Genomic DNA, 21,749 nt, shown 5'->3' with positions numbered 1-21,749 from the left:
CCGTCGTCGTTGTTGTCGTTGTTGTGTTGTCGTCGTTGTCGTCGTAAATTTTTTACATTTTCATCTTCTTCTCAAGAACCACTGGGCCAATTTCAACCAAACTTGGTACAAAGTTTTCTTGGGTGAAGGGGATTCAAGTTTGTTCAAATGAAGGGCCAGCCCCTTTTCCAAGGGGAAATAATTATATATTAGAGAAAAATTAATGGCATTTTTAAAAAATCTTCTTCTCAATAACCACTGGGCCAGGAAAGATAAAACTCATGTGGGATCATCCTCAGGTAGTGTAGATTCAAGTTTGTTCAAATCATGACCCCCGGAGGTAGGGTAGAGCCAAAATGGCCGATCAAAGTTTTACATAGGAATATATAGGAAACATCTTTAAATATCTTCTTCTCAAGTACCACTGGGCCAGGAAAGATGAAACTCATGTGGGATCATCATCAGGTAGTGTAGATTCAAGTTTGTTCAAATCATGACCCCCATAGGTAGGATGGGGTCAAAATGGCCGATCAAAGTTTTACATAGGAATATATAGGGAAAATCTTTAAAAATCTTCTTCTCAAGAACCTTTGGGTCAGGAAAGATGAAACTCATGTGGAATCATCCTCAGGTAGTGTAGATTCAAGTTTGTTCAACTCATGACCCCGGGGGGAAGGGTTGGGCCCAAATGGCCGATCAAAGTTTTACATAGGAACATATAGGGAAACCTTTTAAAATCTACTTTTCAAGTACTTCAAAGCCAGGCTTCGTTATATTTATAGGGAATCATCCTCAGGTAGTGTAGATTCAAGTTTGTTTAAATCATGACCCCGTGGGGGTGTAAAATTCAAGCGCCCCCCCCCAGTCTACTTTCAGTTCTGATCTGATCTGTGTTTTTTCCTGGCCAATTGCTCAGGTGAGCGATGTGGCCCCTGGGCCTCTTGTTTGTTTATATTTTCTGAGGTCAGACGGAAGTTGCAGGCATTCACAAATGGACCACCAGAATTTTTGTCCTTTATTTTAATTTGGAGAGCATATTCTCCTTTTTCAGGCAAATCCACATTATGGAGGCTGGGGGCAACAATTTAACCACAAATTAACCACCAGATTTAACTTAACTTTTTAGATATGATATTTTAAGCTGTCAACTCTCATTTGGCAAAGAAAAATTTCAAAAATTTTAGTTTTAAAATTTTATCATTTTCTATATCTTCATATGGAACTCTTCTTCTAAAGGAGATCAAAATAGTCTAAAAAATGGCGACAACCCCCAGCCTCTTTAATGTCTAGCTCCTGACATTTTATTTCATTGAAGAAGGATATGGAGATAACGAACAGTATTCAATCTCAAAGTCCATAAAACAATACAAAATAAGAGCAGAGCAAACAATGATCCCCGAAACATCAGAGGTGGGATCAGGTGTCATGGAGGAGTGAGCATCCCCTGCCGACCGGTCAAACCCGCCGTGTGCTTCGTCATAATCAGGAAATAACGGAAAAAATCCGTCGTCAATTCAGTGTATAATTAATGGACTAACAATTGGTATGATAAATATCAGTCAGCATTTGACTCAATTATAAATTGTATTTGCTGACAAGGCCATTGTACCGACCATTGAACTTACGAAATGATGACTTTGAACGAGACTGCTAATATTCTTGTTTCGTCAGCTTGCTTGTCAATATTATCATATCTCAAGATTGTTTGGACTAAATTGTTCTTAGTAACGTAAAATGTCATGTTGAAATTCTTTGTCTGTTTGATATTGATGAAGCCTGTTTTGTGACATTCTGCTTTTAGACCCGCCTCTTCTGTTTGGGAGTTTGGACCAAATCCAGACTCTGGATTACAAGGGAAAGGTTTCACATAGTTTACATCCTCTTTACATTAAAGTCTAAATTCACAAAGAAGCGGTCACCAAAGATTTCCATCTTATATATGCCTTCACTGGGAAACCGAATGCGAAATCACATTGCGTTACCTTCATTGAATATAGCCACGTATCGTTCTATCTGTATTTCAGTAGAAAGGGTTGTCTTCGATTCTTCATGGTTGAAATATAGCTTGTATGCGTAAGAACTTTCTTCCTTGCCCACTTTTTGTCTTGTTTGGTGAATGGTTTCGCAAGAAGTTGTCATTTCTTGTCCAAAAGGATAACTATTGTAAATAATTTTTTCTGCATCCGTCAGGAAATAATAATCCTCAATTGAGCTGATTGTTTGGCCCACGGACTGTTCTTCTTTCCCTTCTGGTACCTTCACCTAAATAATGAATCCATTGATAATGTAATTACAGTACCCGCATCGTTATTCTTTACAATTCTATCGTGTTCTATCGTGCGTGTATCTTATCGTATCGTTCGTGTATCCTATCGTATCGTGCGTGTATCCTATTGTATCCTATCGTATCGTGTTTTCCGTTTATCAGGTTTTGCGTTTTCTATCGTGTTTTCCGTTTATCGTGTTTTGCGTTTATCGTGTAGATCGTTTATCAGGTTCTATCGTGTATCGTGTTTTGCGTTTATCGTGTATATTCGGAAACCCTCGCTTTTTATCTTTACTATGTAGAGAAACTACTGAGCTATTCCGAGTTTCTTTTTCGTTTTGTAAATAAAAATAAGATTAATTCAACCGAAAAAGACAAAATAAAGGAGAAAATAAAGATTTATCCCTTTCTTTTTCTATAATATAAGAAATATTAAAGCGTTGAAGGAAAAAATTATTAATCGCGTGTTTCATGAATGACTAAATTGATTTATTAATAATTAATTAATTAAATAAATGAAATAATCATATCATGGTAAAGCAGAGAGTTATTGTCAAAATTTAAACGGTAACTCTTTTTTTCGGAAATGAAATAATAAGTAGATCGATCACCTGGTCTATTTCTTTAAAAAATAAGCCCTCGAATTGTATGATTTATTTTGTCAAAATTAAATACTATTAATTTGATTTTCTCAAATGAATCGGAGTTACCGGAGAAAGATTTTTGGTAAGCTACGATGTTCCTGTACACAAAAAGCATATAAATAAATAATAAGCAGGATATTGAAATGTATCTTTTTTTCAGGCAATATTCTGTTTTTCCTTGTTTATCGTCTGATAACGTTAGGAATATGTTTACGCCTCTGATCTGCATGTATGCACAATTATTTAAAGTCTTGATTTAAAAAATATAATATAACATAAGACAATTATCCATATGATCTTAACAACGATTTTGGCCGTATACGTTCAAATTTTAAATTTATTTTTTAAAGCTAATTATAAATTCCATGACATATGTCTAAATTAATAAAAGAAATCAAAATTATAAAATATAATGCATGAAAATATTCTACCCAATTTATCACACCATGGCTGTTACTATAAAATAAAAGATTTTCATTAATTTTATCTGGCATTAGACAACATAAAAAAATATATACATGTACAGGGAAAAAACATGAAGTTTTTTAACAGCTTACCTTTTCGGCGTGGAAATAAACTCAAAATATAATCCATCGAGATGCCAAAAATCAAAATAAATCGAAGACCTTTCCTTACAAGAAAACTGACACGTATGTGTAGCTCTCTAATTAGCACACTGTCTTCCTGTGCGGTCAACCACCCCCTCTCCCTTCTCCCCTAACTGACACCTCGGCCCGTGTGTGTTATCACCGTCAACATACCTGCAATCATTTCTCACCTGGGGTCAATTAGTAACCTCGAATACTACCTGGTTCTAATGAAACGCATCTACTTATTTTCGGGATTTTGTTCCTAACTTGTTTGAACAATTTTATCTAAGATTTAATGCAAAATATATTAAATAATTGTACAATTTATGGATTAAAAAATTATCTTGAATGTTAAATAAAAATTCAAATAAATCAGTTTAATGAAATGAAGTTCCTAAACGCACTCCGTTGATTCTTTTTTCAATTCGTACAATGTTTCCATTCTGTTTATGTAAATAAGTCTTTTAATAAACTTAAAAAAATATACTGCACTTATGGTACATGCACTTTCAGGTCATCGGGTTTTCTACGTAAAACGGACAAAGTTAATTCTAGGAAACAATTTCATTGATCGTAGAAACGGATGAAATAGTTCTAACATTCTAAACTATGAAAATTAGTTCGCAATATTTTTTTAACGGTGTATTACTATAAAAATAAAACAGAAGAAGTCTTATCCGCCGTGACCATGCAAGACTGATAAATACACCGAAACAATTTATAGTATTAATCGATTTTATTCCATACGTATATAACTTTATTTTAGAATTCAATATTATACTTGGCTATTTGGTTAGATCTTGTTTATCTAATTTTAAATTGGTTGCGGACTTTCAAAATACTGCCCTTCGAATATGCCTAATATGAGATTACCGGGTCAGTGTAAAATGATTTTTAAGGTTTAATTATTCATTTGCCGAATTAAACCTATTTTTCGTTATTATTAGAAACAGTACACACAGAGTTTAATAGCAATGATTTATAATTATTTAGTCGGAAAAGTCGCATTTCATTCTTTTGATATTTGTTAATTAATTTTTCTGTTTTGTATTGTAAAGAAGAAAGTATTTAACCATTCAATATTCGTTAATAAATACGAGGTTTGAAGTATCTGTAATGTAAAATGTTTACATGTACATAAGTCAGAGATAAGCGTAAACGTACATGTGCAGTTGTAGCAGATTCATATTCTTATGACACGGTTTACATGTATTAATGCAGAGCGCCATTATTTTAATAATTATTTAGATTTCTATTCAGGAAATTTAATTTTCTTGAGCTTTAATTTTCTTGAGCTGTTTCGTTCTTGATAGTTCTATCAATTTAAATTTATTACTTTTGTTAAAGCCTTTTTCTTTAAACCTTTCTGTCGGCCATGCAGTCTTCTACTTGTATTATTTTCTAAGATAATAATATTTAATTGCGATTTTTTTTTAAAATCTCAGATTGTAAGCTTTAGACATTAAATACAAATATTTAATTTATTGCGTAGATTTCTTCCGTGAAATAACTTGGTACATGTAGATAAATTTATTAGATAGAAAGAAAGAAAGAAATAAAAAAAAATACAGTCTCAATTTCATAAAAATCCATTTAATCACTGTCAATTCTTTATATAATTATATAAATAAACAACTTTTGTAAAATTAATACAGAGATCTTAGGTTCTTTTTATAATGATTAAATGTACTTTATAGTTTAGATTTGAAGCTCTGCAAGTATTTAAATTAAAATATAATTTAATTTAAATAATCTTTAATTTTTAAATTGAATTCAAAATAATCTTTTCGTCTTGTCAAAAAACGTTCCGCATTTTGAAACAATCCTATCAGGTTTTGCGTTTATCCTATCGTGTATATCGTTTATCAGGTCTATCGTGTTTTGCGTTTATCGTGTTTTGCGTGTATCGTGCTTTGCATTTATCGTGTTTTGCGTTTATCCTATCGTGCGTGTATCCTGTCCTATCGTGCGTGTATCCTATCGTATCGTGCGTGTATCCTATCGTATCGTGCGTGTATCCTATCGTATCGTGTATCCTGTAAAGAATAACGATGCGGGTACTGTAACTAATTATTGATGTAACGCGTGATTAGGTTTGTCAGTTCATCTTCAATTATATTTCATACCTTGTGTTTCTACCATTGTCCATGTTCCCTTAGAGTGACCAACCGCTGCTGAGAAAGCCCAAAGTGGAAACACAAAGCGCCACCCTTCGGCTACATACACTGTTATCCATGAGTTGTTCAGATAGTCAACATCTCTGTCCCCTACCTCGTAGGATATACTCTTCCCAAGTCCTCGTATACATATGCATGGAATTTTAGCTGTCCTTGGAGATCAAAGTTTATTAATTCAAATCTTCAATTTCATTCACATGTATGTCTGAAGATTTCTTGATCAAATTATGTGCTCTAATTAAACTCACCTGCAAAGGCTTATAAATAAGAATTTGTATGAGAACCTTCTTTGTGTAATTTGTTGTAAAATAATTTTGGGCGAAATGCCATCTTGGTTTCTCATTTAATTTTTTTCGGTTTCATTCTCTTTGACCCGTTTAAACCGATCTAGGGGAAGACTGCATGCACCTTTTGCACTTTGTTTGTTAGTCCATGATTCAAAGCATGCGCTAAATCATCCATGGTTTGATAATGTTCAACTTTAATCTAAAATAAGATAATTTATATCTTAATTATAAACACCTACATGCATATGAAAATTATAAATACATGCCCATAAAGAATTAATTCAAATGCTATTATTATAATATTACAATGCTTTACTCTTCATTTTGAAATTAAAGCAAGAAAAACGTTATATAATAATAAATATAATTTCTACAATGCATTTGTCAGGTGAATTGATGACCTTTTCACATTTTGAACTTTAAGATGGGCTTACTATATTTATGAAAAATGCAGAATGTTCTATAGTACTTTTATCTAAAATATGCAAATTACCCCCAAGAACCTTTAAATTGCCTTTGAAAATTGAATAAAACATGCAGTATCAGTTATAAATGGGTTTTTAAAAAATAATCTTATATTATTTTAGTAAAGTAGGATTTAACACAGCCCACTACCCTTTTGACTACTAGTAATTTAGCATTTATTTTTAACTCCTTCACGTCGTTCGCCATAGTCCATCAGTCAAACGTTGTCTGTTGTTTTATTTATGTGTAATACATTGTTACCTGTTTGGTTCTCTCATCTGCAGAATTTTTATCTTGTTCTGTAAATATATATTTTTTTCTTCTTGGGGCTCGTCATTGGTGGAGGGTATCCGGGTATAATGTCCTCTAAATCATCCTAGAAAACATAAAAATGGGGTTAGAGAACATGAGTACATTAATTAATACATTTCTGTAAGTGTAAAATAATCTCGAATTTTCTTTTGTGAAATCTTGTGATTTATTCATGAGGTTAAGAAAAAGGTCCTCGAAACATTTGACTATTATGGTGTAGATTATATAAATAGGTGTATTGGGCTGCTTTGGTTCTTTCAAACATCTTTTGCGTATAAAATTTTCAAATGATACAGGACTGAACAATTTAAGTTCCAACACAGGGCATTCCCCCATAAATTTGATTAAAAGACAGAAACTTGTATATAGTAAATATCTCTTTGGGAAACGAGAGTTTTCTTTTGTTTGTTCATTTTATTGCTTATTTTACTTTAAGATTAAGACTATTTATACTTGGCGATAAACTTTGAAATGACATTGGTTTAAAGAAGCACCTGCATAAAATTTTAATTTTTAACATACATGTAAAATGGGCCGGAGAAACGAATGTTTTAGTAGTATTCCGTGACTATAGTCTAATTTAATCAACAAACCTTTTGATAGCTTGAGATATTCGATCTTGTCCTGGGCTTTCTTTAATTCCCCTTTATCATCCAGATCAAATTTGGCAAATTGGTCTATAGCACGCTTGATAACTACCGGATCTTTTGACCGAAGCGATCCCTTTAGTTCAGCCCTCGCTTTTTTCTCCGACGCAGTCTGCCATGATACATAAAATTACGTGTTAAGTATAATACAATTTGTAAACAAAAAAAATAAAACAGAGAGAGAGAGAATGAGAATGAAAGAGAAGATACAGTTATGTAAATTTCTCAGTATTTAACCTCTATCATAAATCCACATTCCATATCATTGAATAAATACCTCATAGGTTCGATGTTTTCTTTCCCCATCTTGTGCTTCCAGTAAATAATTACAAACATTTATGAATTCTTTGTCTTCATTTCCCTTTGTGTTAATCTGTAAACCAAACTCCCCTTTCTGTGGTATCGCCAAGCCAATGCAGAGTTGATTCCCTACAACCCGTGTAGAAACGAAATTCTTCAACTGGTGACTACCCATATTGTAATGAACCAATTTACTTTGTACTTGCACATATTTTGTCATTATAAACTTTATTTCCATTTCCCGTTTGCTATGAAAGCTTATAACACTATCATGATGTGTTTCAGCCTTCAGTCCCGCGAGTTCAGTTTTAAAATTTGGTCCAAACCCAACATCCGGGTTACAGGGAAAAGGTTTGATGTCCATCCTAGCATTTTTGCATACGAGTTTGAATGAACACAACCAGGACATCGCATCCCCTTTCAAAATCCCGTGAACGTCAATTTTATAAACTCCAGGACTAGGAAATCGAATGTTGAAAGCCACTTTACCATTCTGGTTAAGTACAGCGACGTATTTATCTAACTGAACTTCCGAGGAAATCGGGGAGCTCGACTCTTCGTCATTATAGAATAATTCATACGTCATCATTATGTCTTCCATGATGGAACTTTTTAAGGATATGTTACACAGCCCGTCTTCAGAAATGAGAACACACTTGGGTTTACTTACAACTTTTGCCTTATACTCAAAGAAAGACGGTCGGCAGTATGGCATCTCTACAAACTCATCTTTTGAGATAGGTTTTCTCAGTAGCTGCCACTCGGGGTTGTCCGGGAAACACCGGTATACGAACTCTTCTGCGTCAGGGAGGAAGTAATAATCATTCAGTGTACTGACGCTCTCTCCTGTGGAAGCTGGCATCTTCTCACGAACCCCTTTACCTTTTATATAAAACAGCAAATGTACAAATATGCAAAGTTTACTTCAGTTTGTAAACGATATCGTCTTCAATAAAAACATGTTAGCTTTAAAGTAGGCAAATCGTATACATATACACAACGTTCATAATATTTACAATTAAATGCTTTATAAATACTAGTATGCGGTTTATAGGGCTAAGAAACAAGATGTTAAAATGTTTTTTATGAGAGAGAGAGAGAGAAAGAAAGAGAGTGAAAAAAAGGAAAGAAAGGCCGACCTTTTGCTTCCACAAGAGTCCATTTTCCTGTGCTATGCCCAACCACTACCTTACACGCCCATAACGGAAATACGAAGCGCCATCCACCATTGATGTAGACGGCATTCCACATGTTGCGGAGGTTTTCCAGTTCCGTTTGGCCGACTTCATATCCAGCGCTCTTAGCGAACCCATGAATAATGGCACAAGGAATTTTCGCTGCACTAGAATTGGGAAAAACATTGCTCAGTATAAGGAAGCAAATGCATTCAAATTTAGAATCAACTTATGAAAATAAGCTTCATATTTACCGACAAAGTAACGTGAAAAGCGTGGTATATGATGATTTGCCTTCTTTCATGCGCTTCAGAATCTGCATCGGGGAGTTAAGTATCACATTTTCAGGAAATTTTATTTCTTGAACATTCTGTCCGATGACCCAAGAGAACATTGCGCGTACTTGTTGGACGTCACGTGACATTCCTTTCGTTAGCAACTCTGCGAGATCTTCAAACGTATTAGCATCTTCGGGTTTAATCTGAAAGTAAACCCTGATATAAAGTCGATCTGAAAATTCAAACTGAATACTTCAAAAGCATTATCTATGAAAACAGTAATAACCAAAAAATCTTTCTCACAAGATATTTTAAAAATAAATTACCTTTTTGGCTCTCTTATCTCCCTCGGCAATATCAGCTGCTCTTAAAATGTCTGACTTCCGGTTCGAGGCTGGTTTTGGAGGAGGATAGCCATCTTGTACAACAGGTATGTCATTCTGATTTAATACACAAAAATATAATTACAAGTATTTTATAAATAATCGGTTAATCTTACAGAACATAACTTATAATCTAAGATATAAACATATCTATGTATTAATTAACATGCACACATGTATAATGTTTGTAATTTTAATGACTATGTATTGCATTCTTACCTTATATTATGTTTAATTTTTTATCTATAAATACCTATGTGCAGACCTATAAATTATTAAACAAGTTATCAAATTAAATCTTCCATATTTAAAGAATGACTTAATTATCATAAATCGAGGTACCTTACCTGTATTATACAAAGTATATTGAAATGTTTAATGTATCTCTCCTTCGATCAGATTAAAAAAATACATCAGCTACTGAAATATTAAGATCAACACTCTTCCATTCTCTGTGAAAAAAACACACCTACTAGCTATAGCTAGTACTTTGATCCACCCTTACATTTTCCTACCGAAACTTACCACATCCTCTGTGTTTTCTTGGAGGATGTCGATGTAGTCAGGAATGTCGAGCTTTTCCTCCACCTCCTCCCCCTCTCTTTGTGGGGGTCCCAGAGACTGGGGACCTTGTTCAGACGTCCTCCGTGGGGACGACCCATCCACACTTTCCGTGGGCCCATGGGGCTTTGATTCCTCCGGAGTCGTGTTTTGTTTTGCTGGTTTACTAGCGCCGCCTCCCATAGTGCATAAATTTTTTACACTTTAAATTAATAATATCCAATTTAAGTAAAAATTGTACACAATCAAATGCAAAAAGAATTATTAGAACAAATCAGTCGAGATCCGATACCTCAGAACCAAGAATGCAGTGGAAGAAATGCCATGCTTACCACTCTACTAATGAGATCAGGTACCACTAATCCAATGTATTTATTTCTCTTTTAAAACAATAATCTTTTATCAATTATGTATGTCTTTTGTTGTTTTTAAATGATCATGATTGGGGGATTTAATTGACTTGGTACGGGGGTTTTATCATTTTGTTGTTCTTTTTATTGACATTTGAGACCCTATGTAAATCTTGGGTCTTATTCATGAAAGCCGATATTTGTAATATTGACATACAGTTCTCTTTCTATACGGCATAAGGAATTGTGTTAAATAGCTTTTCAATTAAATCGATAAGACAATTAACAATTTTCTTCAATTTTGGTCGGTTTGAACTATTTTTCTTTATTGACTGTGTTGAGTTGGCTGATACATATCTTGATCAAGAGGTAAGATCTTTACGACGGGTCGAGCATGGCTTTGAAGTTATTTGAAGACATGCAACACTGCTATAACGCTAATGGAACACGTACAGCAATAAATAGTATTTTTAGAACACTTGATACAGTAAAGAAAATATTCATTTATGTTTTTTTTTTCAATTTTGGTCAAAAATGATGCAAATTTCAAATTTCTACAAAGTTCTGAAATAAGGGCTCTCGAGAAATTATATTTAAAAATTTGTACGTGCCATTTATAACATTTTTTAGAATATTTGATTTTACAATAATTTTAGAATATATTTTATATATCTAGGTCTTGAAAATATTTTTGTAGCAAGTACCTTTGTTAGATGATGAATATATTGTAAATTTGAGAATGCACATATTATTTATTCACTTAATAGTTGTTTAAAATATTCAATATTGATCACGATTAAGAGATATTTTATTCAACACTCAATAGCTATGCTGAATATGATAAATCTATCAAATCTTTGGTACAACTGAAAAATTCAACGCTTTATTGATACATATTGATGACTACTAAATGTTCTGGAAGCTGATAAAAAATTAAAGCAATATGAGCTGCATATTTAATGTCTATTTTTTGTGGCAAAATTGTAAATAACTATTTCAATCACAGAAAAAAATTAACTAAAATAAACTTTTGTTGTACATATTTGCGAAGGAATAACTGAATAAGTTTCGATTGAATCAAAATTACATTATTTTCGTCCTGTACAATATTGATTTCTTATATAAAACTGTAAATTGGATTGTATAAAGAAGTCTTTCTTCTGCTTAATTTTAGTCTAATTGATTATAAAGATTTAAGTTACATATAAATATATCATTATACATGTACATGTAACACATTTTAACAGCAAAATGAAATTTTAAAAATACAGCTCATATTGCTTTAATATTTACATAAATTTGATTTATCTCTCTTTTTCAGAAAAATTAATATGCGGTTATTGTACTTCTTCCTTAGCAGCTAAAGTTAAACCACATTTATATAGATCTAGAAGTGTATTATTCTAGATGAAATGTTAGTACATGGAAATTTACTACTAATGGAGTCATTTCAAATTAGGAAATTCCCAAATTTGGCAGGGAACGCGGTGGATAGATGTTTATATTGAGGTAATTGTGATTGATGTGTGTTTCAGCCAATCCATCAATTCCATTGTTTAAAGTGTACACTATGTCCATTCTAAATGAATATATGCAAGTTTCTCTTTAGTTAGTAAAAGGGTGATTTAAAAAAAAAAAAACCTGTTAATGTGTTGAACAAGATTGAAATATTTTGAGTTTTTTTATTTCGTCCTTATTTAAAATAAGGTTTAAGGAGGGTGAAGAAAAGAAAAGAAAACATAAATATAACTTTACGTTGTTCATTCAATCGCTAATTAAAAGTTACGAGCAGCAAAAAAATAGAAACGGACAAAGAACATGCTAAACTGTTAACAAATGACTTACCTTATAAAAAGAGGGAATAAAGTGACGTCACACACCGGACTGACACTCGTTATCCAACATCAGTCCGGAAGTGCAGCACGACGGAAATGTTGGAAAACTTTACTAGAGTGAGGATGAAAACCCGATTTGAAAATGAGAAATCGATTGCAGGTATAGATTTCTAATTTTCTACCATCCGGTGTAACTATTGATCATCCGATTTTAAAAGTTTGACAGGTGTATAAAGATTTTTTTTGAAGGTCATTAAAATGAGGATTATAATATTGGTTTTATTTTTTTTTCTTCTCATGAGTTTATTTATACAATTGTATACGATACATTTATGTACACTGTTATATCAACATTCAGAAGTTTATACATATCGGGAAATAATAACAAAAACATTCTCAAAATCAGATTCATTTATATGATTCACTTTGCTCAAGTGATCAATATTCTGAAAATGTCTTTTATTACACTCTACCATTAAAATTAAAAGTAATATTATGAGGAAAGATGAATTGTGAAGTGGGTGTACAATATCTAGATATGTTTGAAAAAAAGACCAATAATCATGAAATCGAAGAACAAAAATTAATACATAAAATGACCCGACTGTACTTGTCAGAATATTTTAACATTGCAATTTTTTTTTCATTTCTTGGACTTTTTGTTTTTGGCTACTTCTGTTACAGGAGGTGGATCAGGCTCTTTCATCACCTTCTGAATCTAGAACAGAGGAAATCAAAGTACTAAAAGTATTGTTACACGGTTCTTACACTCAATGGACATTGCCATTTAATAAGATTATTATGCCTTTGATATTCAAATATATTTAAATACTTGTGTATGTTAAATATTTCATCTACTAAAATATTTAATTTCTTTGTAGGATTGCTAAGTACATGTAAGTCTGCAAAAGTATCATAGAATACAACAAAACGCATTTTATCAAGAATGATTCGAACACTCACCCATACAAAGAAAGACGCTGCGCCTGCGCTAGTCTTTCTGACGTCATCTTCAGTAAACCTCATAAATATATTTTCCGCTTTGGTTTTCACCTCTTCTGGTACATCAGCGAGATTAAACTTTTGAAATCTGTTCATCAGGCTCTTTTTGCCTGTCTTCCTCATAAGATTTTGAATGTATTCCCAAATCTGAAAATCAACAATAACGAAAAGCTATATCACTGTTTTATCATGATAGTAATTCAGGATGAGAACCCCATGAAAAAAAAAAATTTAAATGTTTGTAATCTTTTTATCATAATAAATTAAAAATAAACCATGAGATCTTCCTCTTTTTCGCCTAACAACAAGAACGTTGCAATCATGACATCATGAACCATCGGAAGTGGGCTTTTATAGTTCATCAACTCTGCAATTATCGGCTTGTTAAGGTCTGGAATCGGGTGCTGAAACCCCTTCAGACGGCGTAATTCGGCCAGTAGATCTTCTGCTTGTTTAACCAGTGTGGTCAGGCGGTGCACGTATCCGGACCCCCGGGCCATCGAGATTGCTCGAACTAAGCAGGGGTCATTTCTTCTGTTGATGGCATTTATCAAAGCTGTTGTAAGAAGGATACTATTAATTAAAATGAAAATACGATCTTTGTAAATAATTGTTTTTTTTTTTAATCATATTTTAAATTTACATTTCATGTATAATGTTTATACAGAATTATGATTCCCTTTTTCAAATCAACGTTTGACCATCTTATATACAACAATTTCTTACAGTCTGTGAGCAATATGAATATCAGCCGAGCTGTAAAACTAATATGATATTGTAAAAAAAAAATTTTTTAATGTGAATAGCCGTGAACAGGATATTCATGTGAATAATTACATAGTTACATGTACACTCGTGATAGAAGGTTAAAAAAACAAGGGCACCTCAAAGCAAAGAATCCCCTTACAAAAGAAACATAACTGTAAATCGAAATCGATTCAGAGGCAAATAACGTCACTTTCATTGCAAACACAAGGACATCCTAACCCGTCCCCTTATCACACAAAAGTGCATTACTATATCTCCTACAACTCCGTTACAAAGGGGTGACTTACTTTGTTTCACCTCCAAAAACTCCAGCCTGGTGCTGGCTTTCGTGTAGTCCCCGCGGTCCTCTAATCCAGCATTCACAAACTTATCAATGGTCACCTTAAGTAAGTCAATGTCCTTCACAGCTGTGGCCTCTTTGACACCCTTCCTCAACAGCTTCTCTCGAGCATTCTTTAACATACAGAACGCATTAATGCGGTTACAACAAAAATACAGAAAAAAGACGGAGTAATATATTTCATTAAGTGTGGCGCTTGTTGCATTCTCCTTAATAATAAATTCAAGTAAAATTCATTAAACATAAAATAGTAATGGATTCATCATTTTCCCTGCAAATAAAGAAACCTTTGGTCTTCGTTATAGTCATCCTTTTCGCTATCATCGTCGTTCGACAAATTCAAAATGAGCTGAATTAAACAGACGCAAAGTTATCTTACGACTCTTTATCAACAGTACTTGGGCGAATTAAAAACCTTGAAATTCGATTGCAGGTGAAGTTAGGGCGTAAATAAGCCTGTGTACATTTATTTATTTGTTTTTACCTCCCAACCCTTCCTCCTTTTGGTTGAGGGCCTGGGGTCTTCTGTACAGATCATGTAATTGCAGATGTTGGTCATCTCTCCCCTCACGCCTTTGGTCTTCCCGTAGATTTTGATCAGATAGTCCCCGTGCTGAGGAATTTTTCCCATAATATCGATCCTCCCTACGTTCTTTTTACAGTAGAACCTTTCCTTTAATTCATTCTCACTTAGAAGAATGTGTAAGAACTTCACTTTAATATTAATACCAGTTTCTACCATGATTGTGATGTGAACGTCTTGATGAGGTTTCATGACCAGTAGTCCTGATTTTTGAGAAGGATCAATTAGTCCACCCTTCTGGGCTTCGTATGAATAACCAAGACCGATCCATGGCGCATCGGGGAAAGGTACACAATTTTCTCGCGGATTTTCACAAACAAGGCGAAAATCTGCAATCCATGGAACATTTTCGCGGTCGACATGTCCACCGAAAATTGACAGTTTGTACACACCGGGAACTGGGAATCTAACAATAAAAGTCCAAATATTATCCTCATAGTTCATGAGGACGTATTTGTTCAATGGCGTCTTGTTGTCAAGGTCAACCTCAGACTCGTCACGCTTGAACAGCAGGTCATAGTTCATTTGTGTTGGGTAATCATCGGGAACTCGAAATGCGATTTCAACAACCCCGTCAATATCGTGTAAAATACAGCTTTGTTCTGTGATCAGCTTCAAACCCAGTCCAAAATATGCCTCCTGTAAAAACGGAACGCGGACAAAGCGGTTAAGGTCGTACGGAACGGTCAAAAGCTGCCATTTTGGGTCGTCCGGGAAGCAGAAATAGAGGAAGTCATGCGGGTCGGTGAGAAAGAAAAACTCGTTGATTTTCTGTATGGTCCATCCTTCAGTGTTTTCCTCTTCGTCGTCGTAGGCCGTCCACTTGTCCAGTCCTGACTTGCCAATCACTGTTTGACACGCCCACAAAGGATGGATCAATCTCCAGCTGTCCTTGACCCAAACAACGTTCCATTTGGACCTGAGGTCTTTCAGTGTATCCGTAGTCCCTACTTCGTATCCGGCACTTTTGCAGACTCCCTTTATTATCGCACATTTTATTCCCGATTTTCTACAAAGGAATAATACATTCCTCAAGAACATTAAAGATAAATGTTGCACACAAATGTTGTTCTTAATAGTTTTTATTTTACAGAAGAATTTGTTTCCTTATGTTTTCATTACTTTTACCTGCAGAGCACTGCAAAGAGCGAGGCATACGAAGCTCTCCCCTCCTTTATGAGTTTCATGAATCCTCTGGGTGTTCTCGCAAGATCTTCGGGTGGATATCCTTCCAGATTTTTGTATTTGGTTGTTGTTATTGGCTGAACGCATAGCCACATGAACAGCGCGCGCACCTTCTGCATGTCAGTCCTGAACGGCACCACGAGGTAGTCGAGAAGCTGCTGGAAAGATAAGTCGATCTTACCAGGAATCTGGAAAAGAATGAAATCAATTTTAACGTATAATTTATTACAGTGAAACTGAAAATGAAGATGAAAGGCGATGAGAATGTGATGCGTGATGGTATTAATTCAGTTACTTTGGACAAAAAATGTACAGTAGAAAGATAGTAGGTCTAAATTGGTTATTGTGCTATCAAACGCTGTGGCTTTGACAGAGGCAAGGATATCCAACCCCAAAATATAGATTCTTTGTAAAATTGATTCCATTAAATTCATATATTTATTAACTGCAAGTATTATAACTAATCCTTCGAGAATCTGAATCCGCCGCTGAAATAAACAGCGTCGTACAAAAATGGTCAGTTCATATAAGTAATTTTTGTCAGTACTATTTCGCTGGTTCTACTTTCCCCCTAGCTGCTTATATCCCACGCTGATCTGAAAATTTTCATAAGTCGACATAAATAATATAGATTTTTTTCACACCTTCCTGACATGCTGGTGTACATCTTTATACTTCCAGTGTTCGTAAATATCGTCTTTCTTCAGAGAATTCTGTTTGGGTGGGGGGTAGTCCTCGTCCGGGGGAAACTCTGGGACGTCTACCTATGATTAGGAAGGTAATTAAAAGATTAAATATAGCTACATGTAGATCAACTTAGGAAACAAACTAAAATATAAAATACATATGTATTATGCTAAGTTTATGCTAAACATATCTTACGTGTTCCATGGGACCTGTTTTCAGGAAATATTAATTTTTTCTGCTCCAAAAACTACTAGAATTCTTTGTGGCATGTGCAAGTTTTTTATACTGATTCTTTAGTACATGAAGTTCGGTTTACGTGCACTAGTTTGACAGAAAAAAAGACAATTCAGCTGTATACTTACGTCTTCTTCGTCTGGCTCCCGTTGGACTCCAGGCTTTTTGACATTCGATGTCGAGGATGCTTGTGTCGAGGAATTACTGCCCATCTCCAGTTTTAATTAAGCCATATTTTACAAGATATTATTATCTGTTCTTCATTGCTTTAATTTTCTTCTTCAAAGTTCAGTGGTTAATTATTACTCGTAGCCGTGGAAAGTGTTTAAACAAATCGTGATTTGACCAATGATGCAGTTGGTTGCATGTTTTGAATTATTGTTCTTAGGTAGCACTAGGCATAGTTTAAAGGAATAGTAACGTCAAGGACAACAACTCTTAAACGAATTTAAGATTAAACTAACACAGTTTTTGCCCGTGCATTTTATTCTTCACAAAAAGCAGTAAATATGTACATTACAATTTAGACTAGTTCTACACATTATAACAGTTCATCATATTTTCAAAAGTTTCACATTTTCGAATGATTTCAACTTTATCCCCATCTACAAGTAGTTCTGCTGGTCGAACCTAAAACCAGAAACAAAAAATAGTTTAGAATCTAAGAAATATTCATTATTTTTTAAAAAGTAAATGTCAGAGAATATTAATTTTACTTACCCGCATATTGTAATTTGAGGACATGCTGCTACAGTATGCTCCGGTGTCAAAAACTGCGATGCCACAACCTTCATGTGGCGTTACCATCTTACGACCCTATATATCAAAGTAATAACAACAGAAATTCAGAAATAAGCTTTCAGTAAAATTCAAATTTTGTTTTCAGAAAAGGAAAAATGAAATCAAGATTTTTATACAGCTGTGTTAAGTACTGGTATTTATTTCATTTCAAATGTTTCCAAGAATATTCATAACACTATTTTATTCTTTGCATAAATTTCCGAATTTCTTTCAAAAATCAAACCCTCAAGCGTTTATTCTTGTAATAATAAATGACCAAATAATTAATTGAACCAAACAAATTCCAAGATAGCTCGTAAGTGATATGATTGAGTCAAACCTTTCCAAGGAAATCGGCGCTTTCACACACTGGACCAACAATGTCCCAATCTAACACTGACTGGTTACAAGCTTTCACTTGGCTGGGTTCTGCTAATTCAATGTGATGGTAAGCGTCATATAAACACGGCCGAATTACCTCTGTCATTGATCCATCGATTACGATGTAACTGTAACACAATAGTAGAGTAATAAAAAAAATTTGGATTTTTGGCTTTTGTGATTCATGTATTTATTCCATCATGTGAATTTAGTATGCAACTATATATATTAAAGTCTTACTTTTTCTGTGTTGATATTTTTGTTCCTAGAACACGTGACAAAAGAATGGGGGAATTGACACCCATTGAACGACCGGGTTCTAGAATAGCAATGGTATCAGTTGGCAAAATATCACAGACAGAATTAACCAGATCATCTGGTTTTGGTGCAAGCATCTGCAACGTAAACAGGAAATTTTTGTTATAAAATTAACATTGAATGGAAAATAGTGTCACATGGACAAAAATGTTTACATGGATGGCTGTTATGCATGTATATAAAAAATTTTCACTTCTTTGTGCAGTTGCTGTCGTAATTTTGATACTGTCGTCTCGCCTCCGGGATATGTTTGAAGCGTACTGAGAAATGTGGGAAGAGTAACTCTGCAAATGAGAAATATACTAGTAGTTAAGGTTGAATATTTCCCATCCTTGAATGAAAAAAAAAATTATATAGAGAGTAAAGCATACCTGTTGTTGATAAGATCTTCATATAATTTCAATTTATTTGGATCCTCACAACTGTCAAATTCAACATGGAGCTCATGCTTAATCTTTTCTGGTACCAAAATCTAAATGAAGTAAAAGTATAACGTATTTGCCTAGAAAGGTAATTTGCATCAAAATTTACATCAACATTGCAAATAACACATTAATCTAAAACTCTTTTGAGAAGCATACAAAATTGCGCATTTGGGACTGACTGCATATGACTCCCAGAATGCCCGACCTTATAATATGGAGGCGGCGCAAACTAGCCTTTCAACTAATATAAACACTTGATTCCGGTATGTTGTCAGTAATTATAAAGCATATCTTACCTGTTCTTTATACGGAACAGCTAATCCTCCGCCTAAATTCAAAATCTTCATATCACGAAACCGGTTTCTTAATTTTTCAAACAAATCCACAAGTATACGAGTGCTTTTTCTGAAAACATGAAAGTCAATTATGATCACCAAATCGTGTAAATGTATGAAAACCCGTCAAAGCCACCCACACGTCTATATGTACCTGAAGTTTTCGACATCGTGAACGGTAGAGCCAATGTGACAGTGAAGCCCAAGAACTCGAATTCTCTCTGATTCCCACGCCATCTGTATCACGCTGTCTAGCTCTTCATTCGTTATTCCGAATTTGCAGCCACTTTGTCCCGTTGATAAATATGAATGAACGTCCTATAATTAGATATTTGAAATAGATTTATTAAACAGTTGATTTATTTAAAATGAGTATCAATGAATTATTAGAATATCTTGCCTTCAATTTTTTGTGTTTTTTCTCTAGAATCAACTATTTTATGCAAGACAATGTCTAATGCTCTTTGAAACCATTTAAAATTTTTCTTGCATCTGACTATTTCGTACATTTTGTTGCATTAATATTACAGTCTGGAATGTAAAGAAAAAACAATACTATACCGGGTCAATATCTGGATTAATTCGGAATAACACATGGGCCACATATCCCCCCGCCTGACACACTCGTATGATCTGCCTCAGATTAAACAGACTGTCCACATTAATAAGGACGCCACATTTACACGCAAGATCCACCTCCCAATCAAGCTTCCCGTTACCGTTCAATACAAGAGTTCCCGGTTCGAATCCAAGTGTTAACGCTAGGCGGAGCTCGGAACCACTCACTAGTGTTAAAGACACACCGTGTTTCTTCATCAGCTTTAGAATAGAGGGGTTCATGTTGGCTTTCACGGCGTAATTAAGCTGCATGTTGCGTCCCGATTTCTGTATTGCTGTTTTGTAATTGTTGATGTTGGTTTCGATCTGTCGTTTGCTGTAGACATAAACTGGTGATGTAATGGTTTGTCCGGAGACTTCAGAATCTAATAAATCACAAACACGGATTTCCTCACAATATAGATTATCTTCGACATAACGGAATCCCTCGTTGATTTTATAATTCTTTGGATTTTTGAGAATGTCCTCCATTGGTCCTCAGTGTTTTACCTTTTCATGCAAGTGCATATGTATCATGCAGCCGGAAAAAAACTAGTAGCACAATTCCATGAACTATGTTAGAAGTTTTAGCTAAGGTCTCCAATTGTTTGTATAGGTCATGTCCACCTAGATTATCAAACAATGTAAACATATATCAAACAATGTAAACAATGTAAATAAACCTATTTAATCCAAATACATTCAATATGCACAGGATAAGTATCACGTGGTTTTTGTTCTACTTAACAGTAATTAAGATGTAACATTCAATTACTCACTTGTAAAAATGTACAAAGCTCTTATCTTACATCTCATGCACCAAACAATACATAAATACTTTCTATGGGAGTTTTCAAATACGTTGTAACAGGATATGCAAAGACATGTCAATAAAATACCTGTAAAGTCAATAAATAGTTTACACTGGTGTCCAATTTCAGAACAAACACAGAACTTGGAACGTTGTAAAAAAAATTTCTGTAACTTTTTTTGTTTAATATTGAAAAGGGATTGTATTACATATATACATTGTAATTAGTGAAAAACAGTAATAACTAAATGCTCATATGATATCGAGACGCCACCAATTGCTGGCGTAGAGCTGCAAATTAAACATACTCGGCACTCACGGCCATTGATCAGAGAGAGATCTTTTTTCGGGTCAACACCTACTGCGACACTGGGCGGTCTTGCCCAGAGGACCGGTCTCCACATTTAGCTGTGGGATTCGAATCCGGAACGTAGGGATCAGGCATGGGGGTCCTAAAACTTAGACAAGCTCACTTTTGATCTCAGTCTCACTTTTTCCAAAGGAATATATTATAACAGTCGAAAAGTGAGACTGAGAACAAAAGTGAGCTCGTCTGTGTTTTATGACCCCCAGGCCAGCTCCTCATTTTGCGACTCTAGAACAGACGTTCTAACCATTGTGACACTGACTTTATGACCTCTGTTTTACACTTCCGGGTCTCCGTACAACTTCCTGTCAGATATACAAATATCAAAAACGCAAGAAAAAGATTATAATTTAAATTGGTACTTTTTATAACTTTTGTTTTAGTGTAATGACTTACATATCGCAAACGCATTTCAGACCAATTTATTTGAACGGTGTGTTTAGAGAAATTCCTTTCTTTGAAAATTATCAAAGGTACCAATTTCGGAAGTGTTAGAATGTTATATATAGCTAGCGCTCTCTTTAAACTAAAGTTTATGTTTAGGAAAAGTGGAAAATCTATCATATGATGTGTGAGTTTACTATAGTATTTTTTTAGGGGATAATAAGATATTTTAAGATTCAATAAAGAAGCAACAATGCTGTGAACATTTTTAGCCCTTCATACCCAGCCAATGGGAAGGAGATA

The 21,749-nt window shown here is 34.2% G+C and overlaps 3 protein-coding genes and 1 pseudogene across 3 annotated transcripts; all 4 read right to left on the bottom strand.

Moving 5' to 3' along the window:
• Positions 1-917: 917 nt before the first annotated feature.
• Positions 918-7,056, bottom strand: LOC134283693 (hillarin-like; annotated as a pseudogene).
• Positions 7,057-7,167: 111 nt separating this feature from the next.
• On the bottom strand, positions 7,168-10,247 carry LOC134283692 (lim and transglutaminase domain protein ltd-1-like). The gene is made up of 7 exons (XM_062766182.1): positions 10,029-10,247; positions 9,447-9,560; positions 9,097-9,323; positions 8,807-9,009; positions 7,645-8,549; positions 7,314-7,479; positions 7,168-7,214 (listed from the first exon to the last, which is right to left on the bottom strand). Exons 1-7 carry the CDS (start codon positions 10,245-10,247, stop codon positions 7,168-7,170), a joined length of 1,881 nt encoding a protein of 626 aa, XP_062622166.1.
• A 2,601-nt stretch (positions 10,248-12,848) lies between these two features.
• On the bottom strand, positions 12,849-17,438 carry LOC134283698 (lim and transglutaminase domain protein ltd-1-like). Its single transcript, XM_062766185.1, has 8 exons — positions 17,177-17,438; positions 16,772-16,891; positions 16,071-16,315; positions 14,844-15,951; positions 14,307-14,472; positions 13,527-13,807; positions 13,213-13,398; positions 12,849-12,967 (listed from the first exon to the last, which is right to left on the bottom strand). The coding sequence occupies exons 1-8, from the start codon at positions 17,258-17,260 to the stop codon at positions 12,893-12,895; spliced, it is 2,265 nt and encodes a 754-aa protein (XP_062622169.1). The 5' UTR covers positions 17,261-17,438; the 3' UTR covers positions 12,849-12,892.
• A 7-nt stretch (positions 17,439-17,445) lies between these two features.
• On the bottom strand, positions 17,446-20,717 carry LOC134283699 (uncharacterized). The gene is made up of 10 exons (XM_062766187.1): positions 20,664-20,717; positions 19,849-20,511; positions 19,442-19,605; positions 19,249-19,357; positions 18,899-18,999; positions 18,721-18,811; positions 18,450-18,604; positions 18,169-18,337; positions 17,769-17,864; positions 17,446-17,678 (listed from the first exon to the last, which is right to left on the bottom strand). Exons 2-10 carry the CDS (start codon positions 20,374-20,376, stop codon positions 17,583-17,585), a joined length of 1,509 nt encoding a protein of 502 aa, XP_062622171.1. The 5' UTR covers positions 20,377-20,511; positions 20,664-20,717; the 3' UTR covers positions 17,446-17,582.
• Between the last annotated feature and the right edge of the window lie 1,032 nt (positions 20,718-21,749).

This window comes from Saccostrea cucullata, unplaced genomic scaffold (assembly GCF_032062105.1).
Source record: "Saccostrea cucullata isolate Sc308-1 unplaced genomic scaffold, CSIRO_AGI_Scuc_v1 ctg10013, whole genome shotgun sequence".
Classification (NCBI taxonomy): Eukaryota; Metazoa; Mollusca; class Bivalvia; order Ostreida; family Ostreidae; genus Saccostrea; species Saccostrea cuccullata.
The sequence above is the reverse complement of the archived record's forward strand: the minus strand, read 5'-3'. Positions and strand labels throughout refer to the sequence as shown.